Raw genomic sequence first — 24,589 nt, 5'->3', positions numbered from 1 at the left:
CCTTGCTACGAAATCCTGAATTACTGTTAGATCCTGCACTAAAAATATTTAAGCCAATAAAGCATTCATATTATACAAACTCACAAGAATATCCAAAGCATGTCAGAGGCATGTATTTCAGTGGCTACTTTATAACAGTAGAACTTCACTTCTCTGGAGTTCTGCCAAAAGCCAGATAGTAGCTTGACCATTTAAAGCATATGAATTGTTTATGTTTAGAAAGAACTGAAATAGCCAAGAAGCCTGGTGTCAACTTGGCACCAGCTGAATTCTTCCTTAATATTCTCTTATTCCTCAGCTGTGGATTCTACCATACAGTCTTGCTGCCCCTCCCCCACTTTTTTCTTTAGTATCCAGTGTTAAAGGTGAAGCTATTTTTAGTTCTTTTTCTAATAAATGGTATGCTTTATCTGAATATCTGAAAAAGGGTACTGCAAATTTTCCAGTGGACACAAACAACTTATACTTTATTATGCCTTAATCATTGAAACTTAATGAAAGCAGTGACTGCATTGCATTCATTTGACTTGCCTCATTTTTTTAAATTAGTAGATTGCAAAGTACCTTGATATTTAATGTTTCTTGCATTATTAATATGAAAAAGTATAATGCAAGAGTTCAATAAGGAGGTTCAGAATATGAATCTCTAAGGAAAAGTTGCTATATAATAAACATCAAATTTGGTTATGAGCAATATACTTTTCACCATTAGTTTCACTAGATTTCAATAATTAAGACAGATTAATGTCTGCAATTACATGAGAACTTTTCAGGCTTCACAATGTATTTGTGGTCTGCTTATCTCATGTTCCAATTTTAAATTCTCTCTTCTGAAGAAACTGCACACAGCTAGTTTTTCATGGAGTTGAAGATTTATAATTCTATAATAAGTTTTATAATGAGCTGTTATAGAATAAATCAATAGTAAAACCACTGTTGATTAGTGTATGCCAGAAGTGGCGAACAGTGAAAGAAGTAAGATAGAAAAGTTTAGTTGGAAAGAAGAGTAAAAAAGGAATATAATTTGCTTTCCTTTCATTCAGGAACAATCAAGCTACATACCAGATTTTTTCCCCACATCATAATTATTTAGATAGTAGAAAATATTTAGGTAGCAGAAATGAATAGATTTTACTAGATGTTTCATTTGCTACTCAGTTAAGGTTACCAAATAATTCAATAATGGATGATGTTTTAAAGATTCTTGCTAACCCAGTACAGATGTTACTGCACATAATAGAGAGCTGCAAAATACTTGAAAATATATAGAAGCATGCCTATGAAATAACTAAATCTTTGTAAGCTGCTTTTAACTATATGAATAATTTTCCAGCATATAAGAGTTCAGAAATAATAGCATTTTAAAAAATTGCATATCTTTTGTAATTTTTGAGCCCAGCTGAAATGTACAATAGGATGGAAGGCTCAAGGTAGAAATTAAATCTCATTCTATTCTGTGCAAAAGTAATCACTTTTGATTACTTTTATAGTATTGGGTCCTCTTGAACTTGGGGAAATTTCTTATAGGAGCTGTTGAACCTTCCATTTATAAAGGCCCAAAATTTTTCCGTAAAAGTATTTTTCCCGAAAGCATTTTGGGTTTTTTCGCCCAGCATACTTTTTTCCCGTCTCACAACCCCTCAACCTTATGCAAAATGTTGATTTCATTTTTTTAAAAAATGAGTCTCATACATATTCAGAATTAAATATTAGAACTTAAGTCATTGGTATTCTATCTACTAATAAACATTTTGTATTTAAATAATTTTCCAGATAATATTTAATAAGATAGCATTCTAACTTAAATTGCTAAGAACTTTTCAGAGTTGAGCATAGTGAATTGGTTTTGAGGCCATTTAGTATAACTTTGACCTTGAATTATAAAACTAATAAGTCTTGTGTTCATAGATTTTTTTGCATTTGTTATTATGTTCTTCCTATTAGAAAAAAGAACATAAGTGGTCCTGTTCATGCAGCATACTAAGCAGTATTTTACTGTGTTGTGCAGAAAAACCATTCAATTGTGATTCATTCAGTACTTATGGCTTAGTGCATTGTGTCATCCCCTATGATATGCAAGATACACAGTTGACCTATTTTATCAGAATGAGAAATATCCTCACAGATTAAAAAAGTGAAGAAATCCATCTATATACAGTTTCATCATATTTCATTATAATGCAGAAAGGCAGAAATGTGAATATCTATAGAAAATATGTGCATGAATGGAAATTTATAGAATTGGAGATTTATAAAAATGGGGAGATGAGTGTATACACTGTGGAAGATAGGAACCTGAATCAAGGAAAGGCACAGAGACATGCAGAAGTGGGGAGTTTTGAACAGGGTGGATAAAAATCAATGATTTAAAAAACAAAACAAAACGGATTTTTAAAATTTAAATTGGAGTTTTTTATTTTTATCAAATTTATTTTAATAAAATGCTTTTGGAGTAAAAGTCTATCTAAATATTGCTTTCTATTTAAGATATATTAATAATTTAGTTTATTCAGCATGAAATGGAGCTTAGTTATGTAGCATGAGGCTGTATGTTTGGTAAACTCATTCAATGAATCCAAGCTCTGCAAGCTGAGATAACATGCACTGGCACTGATGCATTCACACAATTTCACAGTAACCCTGAGATAAATCATAAAACAAAGTTCAGGAATATTCATCTCATTGTTTTCTAAATCTATGTACACTACAAACTATGATTGAAGAGAAATGCATCTGTACCAATGAGGAGGAAGAGCAAGCAGTAAAAATGAAAGTGAAACCTTCTAAGCAGCTTATAAATATAATACTAAAGAGCACTTATCATTTCAGATCCATCATGGCAGCGCCTGTAAGCAAACATCCACTCACCTGCTGCCTGCCACATCCCTCACCTTTAGTGTCACTGCCACATCACCAGCCGTCCCATTAAAGTGAATGGGACTGTCAGTGAGTTAATAGCAGGTCAGAGGAGCTGCTGTGGGACTGAGATGACAGTTGCTCTTTAAAAATTATGATTTAAATCAAATCAATTTAAAGCCTTTTTACTAGTGATTTAAATCACTAGTAAAGCGATTTAAAGCCTTTTTACTAGTGATTTAAATCACTAGTAAAGCGATTTAAAGCCTTTTTACTAGTGATTTAAATCGTGATTTAAATCGACTTGATTTAAATCAAATCCACTGTGGTTTTCAACTAGAAGCTTATACTTGCTCTAATTTGAAAAAAATCTAAATCTAAAAATAATGATACTTCCTGTGGAAACAATATGTATTTTTGGGGTGTGTGTGTGTGTAAATAAAAAAATAAATAGTGATCTTTGGAAAAGATCCATTGACCTGTTCTTTATATACAAAAGTGTGTGTTCCCATACTCTGAAGGAAAATATTAGAATTTCTAAAAGAGTTGGGGGTTAGGAAGGGGAAAAATTTTGGGAAGGAGAGGAGAATCATAAGAAGAAAAGGATGAGCAAGCTTCAGCATCCGATTCTGGAACCCTAAATAGTTGGTAGGCATTCGCTTTAAAGACACTTTTATTATAGCTCTGTTATAAAAGTTGTGTATTGTATTACAAAAGTAAATAGTAATAATACTCTGGTTTCTCTTCAGATTGTATAAATCTTTTGCCTTTTACTAAAGATTTCCGTGGAGAGGAACATTTATGAGTTTCGATAATGTGGATTGATTATATTCAAAATAAGTATCAGATAAAAAAATATCGAATATCATATGAGTAAATTTAGGAAATATTTTGTATTAGATATATTTCTGAAGGAGAGGGGAATTGAGAGTGTGATTAAGTGTGGAGTGACTAGAGATTATAATTTAGGAATTATTTTAGATTATGATTGTTAGTTTTGATACCCTGCATTTTGTTCTGGGAAGTCGGGTGGGGGTAAGGGGAGGGAATTGGGGGTTGAGGCTAGAAATGGAGTGATGGTTAATGTACAGGGATTATTGAAGATGTATAAATATAATTAATGTAGGGTCGGGTCTGCCCAGTTACCATTTTAGAACGGTGGGGAGGGAGAAAAGAGAGTAGGAGGTAGGAAAGAGGAGAAGAGGAAGGAAGAGGGGTAGAAGAGGGAGAAGGAAGGTGTAGGTTGGAAGGAGGAGAGGATGTAGATAAGAGAAGGAGAGGAAGGTTAGGAAAGTAAAAGAAGGTAGAAGAGGGAAGAGTGTTAAAAAGGGGGGTGGTGACTGGGCAAGCCCGACTAATTGTATATAACTGTACATTGGATGAGTTGTTTGACATGATTGTAAAAATAAAACTTTATAATAAATAAAAAATAACTTAAAAAAAAAGTAAATAGTAATAGAGCATGTGCGTTCATAGCCACCTGTGTGTACATTTTCAGATACTGGTAATCCTCAACTTATGTCTAATGGAGCCTTTGAATTTCCTTTGTAAGGAATCAGTCGTACGTTGATACACCTGTGTGGCTGGATCTGATTTTTCAACTTTTTTGCAGTGATCATTATCAAGCATTACTGTTGTTACACAAATCAGTGTAGTTCTATGAGTGGTTTGTGCTGGAAACCAGCTGGCAAAAAAAAAATCATGGTAACCATGAACTCTTCAATCAAATGTAAAAGGGAGCTGGTTGCCATGTGTCCAAAATGCTGTCATATGTCCATGGACATCTGCAACTGTTGGAACTTCAGAACCAGTTCAGAAGTATCTTTTGGTGGGTTTGCATAACTTTGAAAAGCCCCTCAGCAACTGGTCATTAAGCAAAGACTACCTTTATATTCAAGTTCCAGGTTGCTCAACCTGAATAATATACTGTATTTTCCTGAAAATAATGCATAAGACTGAAGAATATACTCTCGTAATTAACATATTTACATTTAATATAGAAAACTGATGGCAAAAAAAAAACCCACTGGTTCATTGAGTCTGCCTTTTAGGGTATGTTTATTTTTGTTTGGTTTTTAATTTATTGTTTTAATTATTCATTTTTACTGCTTTTATTTTAATTTAGTTTTTTACTTATTTATTTTTATTGTGTGTCGGATAGGCATGGGTTCATCCCAAGCATGTTTAACTCAGTTACTGATAATTGACCCACTTCTTATTTCTGTGAAGTAATACTATCTAACATTATTTTTGATGTTTTGTTCCCTCAGATCTTGCGCCATTTTTGTTGCTTGTCTTGAGACTCACTCAATTTATATCTTTTTTAAAGTTAGGTCTCCACAACTGGAGACTGTTTTCTAAATAGGCAACTGACTAAGCCCTATATAGCAGGATTATGGCCTCCTTTTTCCTGCAGTTGATCCTTTAGTGAAGCATCCCAGAATTTTGTTTGCTTTCACAGCTGCCTGGACACACTGTGTTCTCATTTTGCAATTATCTGCTATGAGCACACCTAAATCCTTTTCTGTTGTTCTGTCTTAACATTGTACCTCCAATATTGTACTCTGCCAGAGGATTCTTTTCCCCCGGATGCATAATCTCACATTTAAAAACATTGAACTGCAGTTTATACATTTTTGATCAATTTTCCAGCAATGCCAAATTGTTTTCCATGTTAAAATACTCCTAAGTACATCAACTCTATCACACACTTTTGTGTAATCGATAGAAAGACAAATCTTATCTAGCAATCCTTCTGTTCTATCACTTACAAACACATTATAAACAGAATAGGATCTAGGACTGAGCCTTATGGTATACCACTTATGACTGGTTCAGACAGTACCCAGTTAATTATCACACACTGGGATCTATACCTGAGCCAACTTCCTTTCCCCTGGATCATCCAGTAGTTAAGCCCTAGCCTCTACAACTTTTTAATAAGCTCGTTATGTGGAACTGTATCAGATTTTTGCTAAAATCCAGATAGGCTACGTCTAGAGCACCACCTTCATCCAAAACATTTGTGACATAGTAAAAAAAAGTCAATCGGATTAGTTTGACATGATCTGTCCTCAGTAAAGCCATGTTGCTTTGGGTCCGTCAAGTTGTACAGTTTTAAATGTTAATCCTTTTTTTTCCAGGAGTGATTCCTTTAACTTTACTACTACAGATGTTAAGTTTCTGTAGTTTCTAGCTTCTTTCCTAGCTCTCCTTTCTGTAAAGGGATACAAAATTAGCCATTTGCCAGTCCTAGGGAACTTCACCTATTAGGAGACCCTGGGTAAACAGATCAGTTAATGGTCCAGTAAGCACATCTAGAAGTTCCCTCCAAATACTGAGATGAATACCATCTGCTACCTCCAGCTCTAAAAACCCTGGAAAAGAATATGCACTGCTAGGACTAATATGATCCTCCAACTTGTTTTTGTAATTGGCATCTACTTCTGAGAAGACTGAGTAGAAGTATATTTTTGGATAGTTTGTGTAGCAAGGTCTCCCTTAGCATAAGAATTGTTCAAATTTTTGATTTTAGTGATTACATAGTTTTTCCCCCTTTTATATCTAAAAAAAAGGTTTTGAATAGAATAGAATAGAATTTTATTGGCCAAGTGTGATTGGACACACAAGGAATTTGTCTTGGTGCATATGCTCTCAGTGTACATAAAAGAAAAGATACGTTCATCAAGGTACAACATTTACAACACAATTGATGATAATATATCAATATAAATCATAAGGATTGCCAGCAACAAGTTATAGTCATACAGTCATAAGTGGAAAGAGATTGGTGATGGGAACTATGAAACGATTAATAGTAGTGCAGATTCAGTAAATAGTCTGACAGTGTTGAGGGAATTATTTGTTTAGCAGAGTGATGGCCTTCGGGAAAAAACTGTTCTTGTGTCTAGTTGTTCTGGTGTGCAGTGCTCTATAGCGTCGTTTTGAGGGTAGGAGTTGAAACAGTTTATGTCCAGGATGCGAGGGATCTGCAAATATTTTCACGGCCCTCTTCTTGATTCGTGCAGTATACAGGTCCTCAATGGAAGGCAAGTTGGTAGCAATTATTTTTCTGCAGTTCTAATTATCCTCTGAAGTCTGTGTTTTTCTTGTTGGGTTGCAGAACCGAACCAGACAGTTATAGAGGTGCAAATGACAGACTCAATAATTCCTCTGTAGAATTGGATCAGCAGCTCCTTGGGCAGTTTGAGCTTACTGAGTTGGCGCAGAAAGAACATTCTTTGTTGTCCTGTTTTAATGATGTTTTTGATGTTAGCTGTCCATTTGAGATCTTGCGATATGATAGAACCCAGAAATTTGAAGGTTTCTACTGTTGATACTGTGTTGTCAAGTATTGTGAGAGGTGGAAGTATGGAAGGGTTTTTCCTAAAATCTACCACCATTTCTACGGTTTTGAGTGTGTTCAGTTCCAGATTGTTTTGGTTGCACCACAAGGCTAGTCGTTCGACCTCTCGTCTATATCGGATTCGTCATTGTCTCGAATGAGACCAATCACTGTTGTGTCATCTGCGAACTTCAGTAGCTTAACAAATGGATCATTGGAGATGCAGTCATTGGTATACAGAGAGAAGAGAAGTGGGGAGAGCACACAGCCTTGGGGGGCCCCTGTGCTAATTGTACAGGTATTTGATGTGATCTTGCTTAGCTTCACCTGCTGCTTCCTGTTTGTTAGGAAGCTTGTGATCCACTTACAAGTCTGTTCCGGTACCTGTAGCTGGTTTAGCTTAGTTAGAAGAATGTCTGGAATGATGGTATTGAATGCTGAACTAAAGTCTACAAAAGGACCCTTGCATAGGTCTTTGGAGACTCAAGATGTTGTAGGATGTAGTGCAGAGCCATATTAACAGCATCATCTGTTGATCTATTTGCTCGGTATGCAAATTGCAAGGGGTCTAAAAGCGGATTCGTGATGGTTTTCAGGTAGGAAAGCACTAGCCTTTCAAAGGTTTTCATGACTACAGATGTTAGAGCAACTGGTCTGTAGTCATTCAGTTCCTTGATGGTGGGCTTCTTTGGCACTGGGATGATGGTAGAGCGTTTGAAGCAAGAAGGAACATAGCACATCTCTAGTGATTTATTGAAAATATGGGTGAAGATGGGGGCCAATTGGTCAATTGTTGTCCCCCCTTTTAATAGATTAAGCCAGTTCCTCTTCTTTCTGCACTTTAATAGCACTAATAACTTGTTTGTAGCTTCTTCTTTTTTTTTTTTTTTATTATAAAAAAGTTTTTATTGGTCAAAAAAGATTTATGCAAATACATATCAGGTATGGTAAATTTTCAATTTTTCTTATACATGATAAGAATTTTACTCAAAATTTTAAACACATACAACAGCCATATGGCAAGCAGGTGAAACGAAGTAGCTAAGTTTCAATCTTACATACACAATGAGGAAGGGTCAAGAATAATCAGAATATCATACGAAAGAGAATAAGAAAAACCAACACAATACCAAATATCTTTATCACTTCCTAGTTTTGGATCTCAGAACTCTGGGTTCAGCCTGACCCAACTCCAGGGCCGCAACAGCGGCAGCCGCCTCCGCCCCATGGTCTATAACCTCCCCTTCTTCAACTCCTGGGTCATCTAAATCCAAGAGGGCTTTGTGTTCCTCCACGTAGGCCGCAGCCTCCGCAATTGTACTAATTTTTTTCGTAATGCCCTCCCGGAAAATCATCAATCCCTCTGGCATCAGCCATCTGAAGCCCACTCCCTTCTGGTACAATTTGCTTGATAAAAAGTAATATTTCTTTCTCATTTCACGTACCTGTCTGGGAATCTGCCTCAGAATGGCTATCTCCCTGCCCCTATAAGTCAGTGCCCCACTCCTATGTTTTCTAAGAATTTCAGTTTGTAGCTTCTTATATACCTGTTATATACCTCTTAATCAGCTACATTTCAGCTATTTTTATACCTATGATGATTTTTTTCTCCTTTACTATCCTATGTACATCGGCTGTAAATCAGATTGGTTTTTGGGTTTTTTTTTTACTAATGAGCCTCACATAGAGACTAGTTGCATCTAGGATGGCAGATTTATCAGTGTCCATTGAGCGTTGCTGGTTCCTATTACTTTATGCCACCCTTCAAATTTATGTTTTAGATAATCTCCCATTTCGGTAAAATTTGTCTGCTTGAAGTCTATAAAACTTTATTTATTTATTTATTTATTATTCATATTTGTATACCGCCCTATCTCCCGAAGGACTCAGGGCGGTTCACAGGCATATAAAACATTTATATACAAATTAAAATAATCATTAAAAAACTTATTCTAATGCCCAATTATTAAAAATAGAAATATAAATATTAAAACCAATTTAAAACCCCTATAAATTTAAAATCTAAGCCAGTCCTGCACAGATGAATAAATGTGTCTTGAGCTCGCGACGGAAGGTTTGGAGGTCCAGAAGTTGACGGAGTCCTGGGGGGAGTTCGTTCCAGAGGGTGGGAGCCCCCACAGAGAAGGCCCTTCCCCTGGGCGTCGCCAGACGACACTGCCTAGCTGACGGCACCCTGAGGAGTCCCTCTCTGTGAGAGCGCACAGGTCGGTGAGAGGTATTCGGTAGCAGTAGGCGGTCCCGTAAATAACCCGGCCCTATGCCATGGAGCGCTTTGAAGGTGGTTACCAAAACCTTGAAGCGCACCCGGAAGGCCACAGGTAGCCAGTGCAGCCTGCGCAGGATTGGTGTCATACGGGAGCCACGAGGGGCTCCCTCTATAACCCGCGCAGCCGCATTCTGAACTAACTGCAGCCTCCGGATGCCCTTCAAGGGGAGCCCCATGTAGAGAGCATTGCAGTAATCCAGGCGAGACGTCACGAGGGCGTGAGTGACCGTGCATAGGGCATCCCGGTCTAGAAAGGGGCGCAACTGGCGCACCAGGCGAACCTGGTAAAAAGCTCTCCTGGAGACGGCCGTCAAATGATCTTCAAAAGACAGCCGTTCATCCAGGAGGACGCCCAAGTTGCGCACCCCTTCCATCGGGGCCAATGACTCGCCCCCAACAGTCAGCCGAGGACTCAGCTGACTGTACCGAGATGCCGGCATCCACAGCCACTCTGTCTTGGAGGGATTGAGCTTGAGCCTGTTTCTCCCCATCCAGACCCGTACGGCCTCCAAGCACCGGGACAACACTTCGATAGCTTCGTTGGGGTGGCCCGGTGTGGAAAAGTACAGCTGGGTGTCATCAGCGTACAGCTGGTACCTCACACCGAAGCCACTGATGATCTCACCCAGCGGCTTCATATAGATGTTGAACAGAAGGGGCGAGAGGATCGACCCCTGCGGCACCCCACAAGTGAGGCGCCTCGGAGCCGACCTCTGCCCCCCTGTCAACACCGTCTGCGACCGATCGGAGAGATAGGAGGAGAACCACCGATAAACGGTGCCTCCCACTCCCAATCCCCCCAACTGGCGCAGCAGGATACCATGATCGATGGTATCGAAAGCCGCTGAGAGGTCTAATAGGACCAGGGCAGAGGAGCATCCCCTATCCCTGGCCCTCCAGAGATCATCCACCAACGCGACCAAAGCCGTCTCAGTGCTGTAACCGGGCCGGAAGCCGGACTGGAACGGGTCTAGATAGACAGTTTCATCCAGGTGTAAGGGAAGCTGATATGTCACCATACTCTCTACAACCTTTGCTGCAAAGCGAAGGTTGGAGACCGGACGATAATTACCTAAAACAGCCGGATCCAGGGAAGGCTTCTTGAGGAGGGGTCTCACCACCGCCTCTTTCAAGGCGGCTGGGAAGACTCCCTCCACCAAGGAGGCGCTTGTAATTGCCTGAAGCCAGCCTCGTGTCACCTCCTGAGTGGCCAGCACCAACCAGGAGGGGCACGGGTCCAGTAAACACGTGGTGGCATTCAACCTACCCAACAACCTGTCCATGTTTTAATGTCTGCTGTATTGCCTTTAGTTTTAATGTTAATCCAAAAGCGTTGATGATCACTAGAACCTAAACTTTCCCCTACCCTATCCCTATTTGTCAAAAGTAGTTCTAGAATATGCCTCTTGTTAGACATTTTACTCATTGTTTTAGAGAGGCACCTTTTAATGGCTCTAACATATTCCTGCTTCTGTTTTTAAATGCATTTGAAAGATTCCACTTAACATCGGGCATGTTGAAGTCACCCATGATTACAACCTCTCCTTTCATTGCCATCTGGGTTCTCTCCTCAACCAGAATGCTATCATAATCGTTTGAATGTCCTGGGGACCTGTATGTGACACCTATACACCATTTCATGTTTTAATTATCTTAACTTGTGAGAGTCTCTAAACATTATAATGTGATCTAAAAAGGCTTGGTTAAATAAAATCATAACATAAATTTATTGTTTTTACCTTAGGAAAAAGAAAAATTCCCCCAAAGACGAATAAATAGAAAGCACAGACAAAACCATGTGTACAGGTAGTCCTTGATTTGCCACCATTCATTTAATGACTTTTCAAAATTATGCCTGCTTTGGAGAAAGCGAATCTGTCTTAACCAATGTCCACAATGATTTAAGACAGAAATTCTGGTCCCAATCGCGACTGTCGAGGATTATACATGTAGTCGAGGATTATACATGTAGTCCTTGACTTGTAATTGTAAGTTGAGCTCAGAATTATAATCACAAATTCTTGCAGTCGTAAATCGAGCACCATGTAATTAGATTTGAAGTTACAGTCGTTTTTAACAATGGTTGTTAAGCAAACACTGCAGTTGTTAGTTGAATGCCACATTAAGCAAATCCATTTTCCTCAATGGATGGGTTGTTGTTTTTTGCTGGAAATTATGGTCATGTGACTCCGAGACCCTGGAAACAGCAATAAAGGTGAGTTGTTGCCAAGCACCTAGAATGTGATTGCATGATTGCAGGAGTGTGAAACAGATTGTAAATAGTTCTGGGGACATCCATCAAATGGTCATTAAGTGACCAGTCATAAGTGGAGAATTAACTATAATGCTAAAGTTGTTAAATTCAGAATTGCCAATTTCAGCTGAAACCAATGGAGATGCCCTACTGTGCATCTGTGCAGGTGACCACTTAGTAATATGTATTCATAATGTGTGCAAATGTGTGCCTTCAAAAAATAAATTTGTATTAGACTTTTATACCACTAAAGTCATATGACTTGGCAGTATGTAAACTGTTAAATATCTAAGGTATATAGTTCAGTAGTAATACAAATAGTTAAAATCAACAGTCATAGTTAACTGGTGCAATATATAAAACCCCTTTGATAGTATTTATATCGTAACTAATTAAAAAACTTTCTCTTAACCTGCCTTAAGAAAGGCAAATGTCTCTTGATAGTGAGGAATTACATGCATTCCCCCCCCCACCCCCGGTCTGTTCTGCTGGGAATTGGAAAAAGCAATGACACTTTGACACTAAGACAGATAAGACTTTAAAAACTAATGCTAACACTTTAAAATGCACTTGGAAGTTTACTAGTGGCCATCACAAGACCAACACAAATGTAATGTGCTTGTGACATCTAGTGCTAGTTAACACACACAGTCTGCTGCAAAAAAACAAGAAACATTGAAAGAAAGAAGTGCACTGAGGGGAAAAAAGAATCAAACGGGAATAAAAGTGGATAGTGGTGAGATGAGGGAAAAAGTTAAGTGAATTGGGAAGAAAGAGAGAAGCCTTGTTTAAATGTTACAAAGGGTTAAAAACATTAGACAAACACTCTCAAGCAGCTATATATTTCCAAAGCCACAGATCTAAAAGAATTGCAGTTTTTATTAACATCTTATTTTCAGCAAATGATCCCAAATAGACACACCAATTTCTAAGAGGAAATAGTCTTTTTATTGAGTAAATTAGGAGCACCTAGATTTTCCAGGATAGAAAATTTTAATTGGCATGTTCTTATTTTTTATTTCTGTGTAGCGATACTGTCTTCCTTATGAAATCTTTTATTTTACTCTGAATTCTTAACATTCTTGTCTTTGGTCTATATTTCTGATGGATAAGCTTTAAGTAAATTCATTATTTTAAGTCCTTATATTACATTTACAAGTCAATTACTGTGATCCTCCTTGCTTCTTAAAATTCCACTATAAAGAATGTGCTGCCTTAATTAAAAAATCCTGGTTGTTTATCTTAGCACTATAGTGTCACATTGTGAATGTCTGTTAGTGTCATTATCAGATTTTTAAAATGTTAGTTTCTGCACACCTGATGCTCCCTTCATGTCCTACTAGTTGTTACTGTTTGGAATTATCATGCTCAAGAGCTACTAAATTGGGAGCTGTTTTTATTATCAAGATCAGTCAATATATTTGATTTTGGATGGATTGGAGACAATGGGAGTAGTGGTTTGTGAGAGAATAGAAGCTGCTTGTGGACTTTCTGTGAGTTAAATACATAATAGATTGTTAACAGAGACCTCTGAGATTTAGCTCCATGGTTAGGACTGCCTATTAACGTTTTTATATAGTAGTTAGTAGGTCAAATTGGTTGATTGGTAATAGATTTCTACAATTGTGATATTTTTTAATTTATATAGCAATTTTGCAAATATTGATGCAGAAATTTATAGATTGGTGACCTATTTTGCAAGGGTGAGGTATAATTTTTGTTGCTTAAATATATTTAACAGAGTTTGCTCTTTTATTCTCCCTTGAAGTGGAGATAGCATCCAGAAATGTGTTGTCCTTGTCTGCTAGCCAATAGGACTGAGTCTGTCAAAGCTGTGAAGACATGCCTACCCCAACAGTCCCCAGCTTTTGATTCAGTCCTCGCTAAAGACAGACGTGCTTTTGCCTAGGGCAACCTATTCCTGGATACCTTTCTACTTCTTTGACAACTATACTTCCAAAGGGTCAATTCCTTTGACTTTGACAACTATACCACCAATTGATGCTAGTGTGAAGAGCTTTCAGCTTGAGCCCGCTGACGACCGCTCTGCAGCGGTCAGGTCACCAGGAGGTGATCCTGGCAAGGTGGCCAGTTGAGCTTTGCTCACAGAGCCAGCCGGGGCAGTCACAGAGCAGCAGCGCTCCAGCACTGCACAGTGCTGAGAACTTTAGCGCTCCACCACTTACAGAGGGCAGCTTTGTAAGCCTTGGACTGTTGTTTGACAGCCACCACCCTGGAATGAGCCCAGATGATAGAGTCCCTGCCCGGTGTCCGGGCATACTCTCAGCTGTTGCCAGTCTCCATTTTCTTCGCAGTGGAGCCCCTTTGAAATGGAAGCTGCAGCTGCCGCTTTAAGCAGAGAAGCTGCTTTGATAGGGAGAAGTCCGGACAGGGCTAGGAAGAGCAAGACCGCTTCTGGGCTCTCCGATCGAGGCCTGCAAGCCAGAAGGCAGCGGCAAAGCTTTAAGAGCTCCAGGGCCAAGGCAGCGGAGCGAGAGGCTACCAGGCGCCAGAATGCCAGAATGCCATAAAGAGGGAGGTAGCAAAGGCTTTAAAGGCTGCTGAGTGCAGAAAGAGGCCTCAAGCCTCCTGTCAGGCAGTTTCCCACCAAAATGCAGGGCAACTGTTGGGACAGCCTAAGGCCTGTGACAGCCATCCTCCACAAGCTCTATCCCCAGATGGCGCTGGAGAGCAGCACTTGCAGAGTGCTTGCATTTTGCCCGGCAACAGTGAGTCATAGATTGGCTTACGGCCAGACTCTTTCTCTGCCTTATCTGCTTGGCAACAGATACTTGCATCTTAGCCAAGTAGGCAGAATATAAATTGTAAGATTATCTTAGAGGTATGCTTTTTATAATTTTATTAGGGGTCTAAATCCTTTCCTCTGTGTGTGTGTGTGTGCGGGTCAAAAATGGGGCGTATGGAGGTCGAAAACGTGACGTGCGGAAGCTGAAAATGGCCTAAGATGGGGGCTGGCTGGTGGGTGGGGCTTTGCCAACATTCAGTGTATAAGACGCACCGCAATTTTCACCCACTTTTAGTGCATGAAATACTGCAAAAAGTATGGTAAGTGCATTCTTATTTGCATGGCTAATATGTGAAGAACCCATTCTTTCATTCACCAACTCATGAATTAGTGATATGAAAAGTTGTTAATTCAATACATATGCAGATGAGCTTTTCCCAAGTTCAAGTAGACAGTTTTATTCATATAATTTTAAATTGTACTCGCCATTAGAATATTCCTAAAGTATGTGAGGTGTTATACAACTCAAGTGTTGCTGATTACTGATATCAGCTGATCTTCATGTGTCATGGGTACTGCAATAAAGTTAGGATGCTGGAGTTATTTCCCATTTAAAAAAAAGTGTTTTTTTAAAAAATCATATTGCAATAGTTCTATATTAGAATTATTATATTGGCTCAAAATTGGATTATGTAGAAATGTCAGCATCACTAAGTTTCAGAATTCAGCTCAGCCTAGAAACATTTATTTATTTTATACATAGTGGAGTGCTTGATGCTCTCTGAGCCTGGTTAACAACAACAGAGTTGGAAGGGACCTTGGAGGCCTTCTAGTCCAACCCCCTGCCCAGGCAGGAAACCCTACACCATCTCAGTCAGGTGGTTATCCAACATTTTCTTAAAAATTTCCAGTGTTGGAGCATTCACAACTTCTGGAGGCAAGTCGTTCCACTTATTAATTGTTCTAACTGTCAGGAAATTTCTCCTTAGTTCTAAGTTGCTTCTTTCCTTGATCAGTTTCCACCCATTGCTTCTTGTTCTACCCTCAGGTGCTTTGGAGAACAGCCCGACTCCCACTTCTCTGTGGCAGCCCCTGAGATATTGGAACACTTCTATCATGTCTCCCCTAGTCCTTCTTTTCATTAAACTAGACATACCCAGTTCCTGCAATCATTCTTCATATGTTTTAGCCTCCAGTCCCCTAATCATCTTTGTTGCTCTTCGCTGCACTCTTTCTAGAGTCTCAACATCTTTTTTACATCATGGCGACCAAAACTGAATGCAGTATTCCAAGTGTGGCCTTACCAAGGCATTATAAAGTGGCACTAACACTTCACGTGATCTTGATTCTATCCCTCTGTTTATGCAGCCCAGAACTGTGTTGACTTTTTTAGCAGCAGCTGCACACTGCTGGCTCATATCTAAATGGTTGTCCACTAGGACTCCAAGATCCCTCTCACAGTTACTACTATTGAGCAAGGTACCACATATACAGTACCTGTTGTTTCTTTGTTCACTACCCAACTAGGTAGCATCATCATTCTCTTCTACTGGAACATTGGAATAGCTCTCTGTTTACTCAAAGAGCTATATCTTAAACAGCAGCCACTTGTATCTTTGGGAAGTTCCACATAACATCTTCATTCTAAATCCTTTTCCAGCATATTTCATTAGAGTTATGACAAATGTTTAATATTAAGATTAACTGTATATTCATTTTTCTTTTGTAGTTTAAATAGATACAAGAGTTCAGAATTCTGGTACAATTTACCAAAGTATCTTTCTATTTTTTAAATGTGAAAATAAATTTGATGATGATTTAAGTCTGTTGTCACCTATTATTTTCTAATTAGGTGTTATATGATTGAAGATGAGTTGAATAACCATCTAGTTAAAAAGTTTTAAACAGAGAAAAATATATTGCTAAATGTAACAGAAGTGACTTTCCTATGTGGAAGTAAAGTTGGAAATAGAAACGGATTCACAGTTGGAAAATGTTACTGCTCCTGTCAATGCTGTATTGACACCATTGACAGCTAAATTGGTATTTAGCATTTTTTAAATGTAAGGGTTGATAAACCTGTTTATTATCATAACTGTGCTGAATTATAAAGGATTTCATATGAGTTCTCTTCAGCCCTGACTTCCTATTTTGTGAGCTAGAATAGTCCATAAAGCTCTTTTTTCTTTTTATCAATTACTAAATGAAATCCATTCCCAGGTGACAGGATCTGTTATTGTAAGATCAATAAATAATTCAAAGCATTTTTAATGTTCTGATTTAGATGCACGTGTAATTGGCAAATAAACAATAATAAAAACTAAGCACATTTCTTAACTGTGTAAGGCAGATCTTGGGTACTAGCAAACAAAATACGACAAAATGCAACACTGAATTTATGAAAAAGTGCTTTAAATTCTAAACAGATCTTTAGAATTCAGAATTCCCCAGTCAAAAAAGGTAGGCAATGAGCTAAAATACTTTTCTATTAAGATTCCACAAACTATATCCAGTATTTTTTTGTTTCAGATCTGTAGAATGTGGTTTCAGAATTATAATGTCCTTTATAATAACTTGGAAATCCAAGAGCATCAGTGTGAGGAGTAATTTTAATGGTTGGCATCCTCTGCTATTATATTAATGATAGCATTTATACCATTAAGATAGTAGCATTAAATCTTAATGTGAAAGACCTGAATTCAGGTCCTGTCTTCTCTTTGCAGATTCTATTAAGTTGGTTCATTGTGGCGGGAATTAAATGTATTGAAATGCACATACATTTAGTATTTAGTATTGAATGTGTATTTCATATTTTAGTTTGCATAAACAAGATTATAATTTTAAAAGAAACTAAATATAGCATCCTAGCCCTACCTCACCCATTCTAATGAAGGTCATCCAACCAAAGTAATCAAAGTAGTCACAGTACTATAACCTGGGCAAAATTCCAATTGAAATGAATCCAGATATTTCATCTAGATGTATCTAGAATTGTGGGGCCACAATTTTTTTCAAGACTTCACTTACAATTAGAGCTCTTTTGTGACAAGGGAAAGGGAGCTTAACTCCTTTAAGAAGAGAGGAATATATTTTATATTCACAAAAGCGTTGGATGCTTCCCTTAATCCTGGGTTCTGTCTGATTTGATCATCCAGGAAGGGTAAGAATTAAGCAAGAGGGTCATGGCCATTTTTCCACATCTTTATAACTTTGATATCTATGAAATTTAAAAAAAAACAATCCGCAAAATGTAGCAACCATCTGCCAAAGTTGCTCAATTTTAAATACCAGGTTAAACTAGGATTAGCTGGAATTTAGTCAAAATGCTTCAAAAATATTACAGATTTTTATAATCTTATATTATCATCAAGATATTGATATTGGTGATTAAGTAATGGCTTGCTCAACAACACGTAGAGAGTGTATTAAGTTGATGACAGAGTTCTTATGGTATGATCTATATTTTGCTAACTGTTCTGCTTGTATATGGGTATTTAAACTGTGGAATAAATGGTACTTTGCAGATACCAAGTATCAATATATGAAACAAGATTTTGACTTTATATTCATAGAGAACAGTGGATCCTTGTTTGGCATATTATTCTGAACTTCAGAATTATAAGTACTGTAGTCCTCGCTTAACAATGGTAATTGAGGCCACAATTTCACGTGACTATTCTCACTTATAATGGTAGTTGATGTGGAATCTCCAGTTAGACTTGAGGTCAAGAGGGGCCAAGCTCAGAGTTGTTGTATTGCAGTAAGTGTCACAGGCCAGATTCAGATTCCTTAAAGTCTTATCTTGCTATTCCCAAAGGAATGCAAGATTCTTGCAACATAGTTTGTTAGCAATAAACTACAGTTGAGACTCTTCTCTTCGATTGCTGGGACAGCAGTCAGATTGGGGAGTGACTCCTGTCTGATGACAACTGAGTCTGCCGGTTGAGAAGCTCCTCCTCTTCCTCTTGCCTCCCACTTTCAGACTCAGTTCTGATCAGACAAGACACATTTTGCTGAGCTGCCCAGCAATTATTCTAGATTTAAAAAAGAAAAAAAAGGAAAAGAAAGAGACTAGAGGAGTAAGGAGTTTTTCCTTACTATCGTCAGAGGCTTCCCTATTTAACTGCTTTGGGGGCCTCTTTCCAGCGAGAAAGGCTCACGCCCAAGCCCGCTGGTGGCAGGCTTCTCTCTGATAGAGCTTGGACGTCTTTTTTTGCAAGGCTGCAGCCCTTTCACGCCTTGGAATCAAGCTCAGAAGCCGGCTTTCGCCCTCGGCCTTTCAAGGCCTCGTGGGCAAGCCAGGAAGCTCTGCAGAGCTAATTGCCTGTTTCCTGGCTGCAGCGAAGAGAGGCACCAGCAGGAGCCGCTCCTGGGACCGGTTTTCACCTCCTCCCCCTCCCCCGGCTTTCCAAAGCCTCGAGGAAGCTGCTCACAGCCTTCTTTTCAAGTTTCGCTCCAGAGCTGGGAGGGAAGCTCCTGCTGCAGCTGCTCCTGGAACCGGCTTCCTCCCTCGGCTTTCTGAAGCCTCGTGGGAAACAGGCCTCTTCTCCTTGGATTGAAAGGGGCCTGGAAACGTTGGAAGGACCTCTGGAGACTATTCTGACGGTGAGAAGCTTCTCTCTTGATTTTCCTTGAGGCACAGAGCTTAGGGGTTTCTTCCATTCCCCTTATAGCTCATTATTGTTATTTGTTTGGATTCTGTTTAGGGCCGCTTTAATCGGACAATTAGCTCCCTCCATTTTGGATTTGCCTCGTGGCTCTTTGAGGCCTAGTCCATATTTAGAATGGCTGACTCTGCCTCTCATCAATCACGCAAGAGAGGCCTTTCTTCAAAGGAATCTCCTGAGTCATCTCATTCCTCTAAGAGGTCCAAGTCCTCTAGACATCAAACCTCTAAATCAAGGCAATCTGTTCCAGCCCAGGATAAGGATGCCCTCAAACGCCATAAGGCCATTGAGAAGGCCATTGAAAAGGCTGTGCGACTTTCTGCCCTTCAGGAGGCCTCCCCTCAGCAGACCATTTCTGTTGCCACAGCCCAGCCATCCACTTCTGCCATTCAAAGTCCTGGGGTCCCCATCACTGAGCAAGATGCCCCTTTATCGCTTTCTCCTGATAGAGAATCTCTCTCTTTGGCTAAAGCAGGAGGGATTAATGAGAGACTTTTTGGCATGGCCCCACAGGAGGTTTCCTCTGATATTCCATCTCAGCTACCCCTTCCTCAGCAAGGTATTTCTGTAGGGGGGGAGGAAACAGCAGATCCCAGGGGTTCTAAAAAAGAACCAATTATTGCTCCTGAAATTGCCAACATGATTGAAGCAGCAATTCAAAAGAGTCTAGCTACAGAATGGCAGCGTAGAACAGAGACCTGGGTGTCACAGTGTAATAGTGCATCAGAATGCCAGTCTCAATTGACTTTGGACCAGGCCCGTTCAGGGGCTCAAGTTCTCACTGGGGCTCCTCCTAGCCAGGCCTCTTCTGGAGTAGAGGATGTAAGGGATTTAGATTTATCTGAGGATGAGGACCTTTCTCCAGACCAACCTTCGTTCGTAGGTCTCTTTAAGCCTCAGCTGTTTAGGTCTCTCTTGCATAAGGCCAGGGTTTCCACTGGCCTTGCTGCACCAGTTACCTCTGATTCTGTTTCCAAGCCTAGTCAGTCTTCCATTCCTCTATTTGAGGAACCAGCTCTGGAACCTGAGGAGATCCCAGGCCCCAGGCTTTTCCAGGATGTTCTTATACGCCAATGGAATGTTCCTGCCTCGGGGCCCAACCCTTCAGCACTAGATAGAAGATTATTCAATTTGGCCCCCGAGGTTTCTAAATTGCTTCAGATCCCTGTGGTAGATTCCCCTGTAGCAGCATTAGTTTCCCCTTCAGTCACGGCTGGACCTCCGGAAGAGAACCTTAAGCCAGAGGATAAACGTTCCGAATATTCCTTAGTTAAAACTCACCAAGCGGTTGCTTGGTCTGTCAAGTCATCTTTGGCAGCCTCCTTTTTCAATAGGGCTGCCCTTCTTTGGATCAAACAATTACAGGAGCGTTTACCATCTTCTGATGTCCGCTCTCATCAGGACATCAATAAAATTGTGGCTTCCTTAGAGTACTCAGCTGACTCTACTATGCATGCCTCCTGTTTTGCAGCCAAGGCCATAGGGTCCACGGTGGCTTCACGCCGCCTATTATGGCTCCGTCATTGGCAGGCAGATGCTAAGAATAAATGGCGTTTAGCCTCTGCTCCTTTTCAAGGGGATAAGCTTTTTGGTAACTCTCTGGAACCTTTACTCATTGAGACTAAGGATAAGCGTAGGGTTCTTCCCTCTCTCTCTCGCAGATCTGAGTTCCGTCCTTCAGCTAGCTCTTCCTTTCGTTCCTTTCGAGGTTCAGGTCAGGGACCTTCAGGTAACAGACCCCAGCGTTATTTCCCCTCCCGTCAGGGTAGGTCACAGGATAGGTCAGGTAACCCTAGTCAGAGGGGTCCTTCCAAGCGTCCCTTTCGAGGGGGAAGGGGTCGCCCATTCCATAGATACCGCTGACAAATCCGTGGATCTTCCCATTGGGGGCCGCCTGGCTTTCTTTGCCAGCCAGTGGGAGATCTCAACCACGGACTCCTGGGTGAGGGAGACGGTCCGGCTGGGCCTCTCTCTGGAATTTCTTTCCACCCCTCCGTCTCGATTTCTCCGATGCCCCCTCCCACGGGATCGGGCAAAGCGGCTCCTGCTGGAATCGGCTATCGATCACCTCTTGGAAATTCGAGCAATTCAGCCGGTTCCCCAGGACCAGCAGGGGCAGGGGTTTTACTCTCGCCTTTTCTTGGTACAGAAATCTTCGGGGGGGTGGAGAGCGATTCTGGATTTAAAATCCCTGAACCGTCGTGTAGTTTATCGGCGGTTCAAGATGCACTCTCTCCAGTCCATACTGGAGGGCCTGCGCCAAGGGGATTTCCTTACCTCAATAGATTTGACGGAAGCGTATCTCCATGTCCCCATTCACCCAGCCTATCAGAAATACCTAAGGTTTTGTCATGCGAGTCGGCACTACCAGTATCGGGCTCTCCCATTCGGCCTTGCCTCGGCTCCTCGAGTATTCACCAAAATAATGGCTGCTCTGGCAGGTCATCTTCGGACCTTGCCAATCAGAATTCAGTGCTATCTAGACGATCTCCTTATTCAATCCAGGTCAGTACATCTAGCCCTACTGGATCTGTCTATGACCCTTCGGGTCTTAAGGAGCCACGGGTTTTCCATCAATACAGGAAAGAGCCATTTGGTACCGACGACTCGCATCCAACACCTGGGGGCAGTCATAGACACATCCATCACCACAGTATTTCTGTCTCAGGAACGCCTGACCAGTTTGCGGTCACTGGTCAAGTCAGTCACGTCAGGGGACCCTGTTCCTCTGAGGTCTTTATCCCAGCTTCTGGGGAAGATGGTATCTTGCATAGGGATAGTCCCTTGGGCACGCCTTCACTGCAGGCCCCTGCAGTGGTTTCTTCTCCCGTTCCAAAGGAAGCTGCAGGGAGCCTCCCTTCGCAGAGTAGTTCTCCCCACCAAGGTTCGGAGGTCTCTTCGTTGGTGGATTTCTCCAGCAGTGAACAAGGGCACGGTCTTCAGAGAACCAGATCGTCTGGTCTTGACCACAGACGCAAGCCTTTATGGCTGGGGGGCTCACCTAGAGTCAGAAATGGCTCAGGGCAAATGGACCCCTCACGATCTATCTCACAATATCAATTGGCTGGAACTGAGAGCCATCCACCTGGCATTACGGGTCTTTCAGGACAGAGTTCAGGGTCACGACATTCTCATAAGAACAGACAACATGGCTGCAAAGGCCCATGTCAATCGCTTCGGAGGGACCCACTCTCGGCTCTTGATGAGGGAGGCGGAGAGCTTGGGCCTTTGGGTGGAACGGCACCTCAGATCGATAAAGGCAACTCACATCTCAGGGGTGGCGAATGTCCAGGCAGACAAGCTAAGTCGAACCACACTGGACCAGGGGGAATGGAGCATTCACCTGGATTTGTTCAAGGAATTGTCGAACCGATTTGGCTCTCCAGAAGTCGATCTTTTTGTCACACGGGCCAATGCCCAGACAGCGAGGTTTTTCAGCAGGTTTCCTTCTCCAGGGGCCGAAGGTGTGGATGCTCTATGCAGCAGTTGGCCTCCCGGCCTTCTATACGCTTCCCCCCCCTCCTTAATTGCCAAAGTAGTCAGGAAACTATTGGAGGAGCAAGCGGAAATCATCTTGATAGCACCTCATTGGCCTCGTCGGCCCTGGTTTGCGGATCTTCAAGCCCTATCAGTCCAACCTCCCTGGAGGATTCCGCCTCACAAGGTGGTTCTGACTCAGGGATCCCTGATACAACCGTCAGCAAGCTGGCTTCAGCTAACCGCTTGGCGGTTGTCAGGCGCCTCCTGAGGGAAGTAGACGTATCTCCTCGCATCATCAGGACATTACAGTCAGCTAGACGAGCTTCCACGAACAGAATATACGATGCCACTTGGGCTAGGTTCGCTTCTTGGTGCTCCAAGAGGAACTTGGCTCCCACTGAGGCTTCCACCTCTCGTATTTTGGACTTTCTCCAGGACGGTTTAGATGCGGGTCTCTCCCCTAACACCTTACGTAGGCAGGTAGCCCTGGCCTCCATCAGGGTTTGCAGGGCTCGAGGTTCCCTTTCCCAAGTCCCTCTCATTTGGGAATTTTTACGGGCTGCTTCCAATCTCAGACCTCCCACCTTACACCGCTACCCTTCATGGGACCTTTCTAGGGTTCTTAATGCCCTCACCAAACCCCCCTTTGAACCTTTACGGGAGGTGGGCCTGAAATTCCTAACGTATAAGGTAGTCTTTTTGGTAGCGATTACGTCCGCCCATCGGATTTCAGAGCTAGCAGCCCTTTCTTCTAGACCGGACCTTTGTGTTTTCCACACGGACAGAGTAGTCCTTAGATTAGATCCCACATTTGTCCCCAAGATCAACACTCCCTTTCATAGGGCTCAGGAGTTGGTCCTTCCTAATTTCTGTCCCAACCCGTCTCATGCCCTAGAACGTTCCTGGCACACCCTTGATGTTTGCAGGGCTCTCCAGATATACCTTAAGCGAACTTCTCCCATTCGGAGATCGGAGGCTCGTTTTGTTTCCTTTCAACCAATCTCTTTAGGTCAGAAGGTTTCCTCACCCACTTTAGGGAGATGGCTTAGGGCATCTATTGCCACAGCCTATTCCTCTCAAGCCCTTCCCATTCCTCGCCACATCACAGCCCATTCAACCCGTAGCGCCTCTACCTCTGCTGCCTGGGCTACGTAGGCATCCTTAGAGGAGGTCTGCAGGGCTGCCACATGGTCTTCTCCTTCACCATTCATTAGACACTATAAGGTGGACAGGTTTGCATCAGCCGATGCTGCCTTTGGTCGTAGGGTCCTCCAGAGGGTTATTCCACTCCCGGGACCGTCGGACTCAGTTTCTCATCCCTCCCTATAGGGTAGCAGCTTTGGCATGTCCCCAATCTGACTGCTGTCCCAGCAATCGAAGAGAAAGGGCGTTGGTTTACCTGAACGCATCTTCTGTCGATTGCAGGGACAGCAGTCAGCCCCACCCTGTCATTTATTCTTGGTCCTCCGGGGATCTGTTACAGGCTAGGCAGGGAGGGGTGGGACGGGGGGTCTCCCCTTGTTTTTTTCAGCTCAGCATGCCAGTCTGCCGTATCTCCTTCATCTGAAAGTGGGAGGCAAGAGGAAGAGGAGGAGCTTCTCAACCGGCAGACTCAGTTGTCATCAGACAGGAGTCACTCCCCAATCTGACTGCTGTCCCTGCAATCGACAGAAGATGTGTTCAGGTAAACCAACGCCCTTTCTCAAGTGGTTCTGGTTGCTTTCACCTGACTGTTGCAGCAGTTCCACTTGCGTTGTTAGGCGAATTCAATGCATTCATGTTGTCCTATAGTTACATGATGACTATTTGTATCCTCCTGCTGGATTTCCTGTTTACTTTGCTTGTGGGGAGAAGGCAAAATATGAACATATGATCAGAGGATACTTATAACTGCCAGTTGGTTGACAAGTGCTCAAACCATGATCATAGACCACCCTATTGAATGAATGGTTAT

The 24,589-nt window shown here is 41.5% G+C and overlaps 2 protein-coding genes and 1 non-coding gene across 8 annotated transcripts in view; all 3 read left to right on the top strand.

Annotated features, from left to right (window-relative positions):
- The window catches only part of PPM1B (protein phosphatase, Mg2+/Mn2+ dependent 1B), an 84,867-nt gene that overhangs the window by 3,863 nt on the left and 56,415 nt on the right, over nucleotides 1–24,589 (top strand). The gene's annotated exons all lie outside the window — the stretch shown is intronic.
- On the top strand, nucleotides 3,586–3,700 carry LOC131189427 (U5 spliceosomal RNA). Its single transcript, XR_009153034.1, has one exon. It is a non-coding gene; the product is annotated as a U5 spliceosomal RNA (small nuclear RNA).
- LOC131189221 (uncharacterized) lies at nucleotides 18,949–24,097 on the top strand. Of its 2 annotated transcripts, none has more exons than XM_058165222.1 (2): nucleotides 18,949–19,093; nucleotides 19,195–24,097. In XM_058165222.1, the coding sequence occupies exon 2, from the start codon at nucleotides 21,166–21,168 to the stop codon at nucleotides 23,788–23,790; it is 2,625 nt and encodes an 874-aa protein (XP_058021205.1). In that variant the 5' UTR covers nucleotides 18,949–19,093; nucleotides 19,195–21,165; the 3' UTR covers nucleotides 23,791–24,097. The 2 variants fall into 2 exon arrangements, with proteins under 2 accessions (XP_058021205.1, XP_058021206.1); XM_058165223.1 differs by having other exon boundaries at nucleotides 18,959–19,093; nucleotides 19,195–21,169.

This window comes from Ahaetulla prasina, chromosome 1, assembly GCF_028640845.1.
Source record: "Ahaetulla prasina isolate Xishuangbanna chromosome 1, ASM2864084v1, whole genome shotgun sequence".
Lineage (NCBI taxonomy): Eukaryota > Metazoa > Chordata > Lepidosauria > Squamata > Colubridae > Ahaetulla > Ahaetulla prasina.
Note: the sequence above shows the minus strand (reverse complement) of the source record. Positions and strands in the feature narration are given on the sequence as shown.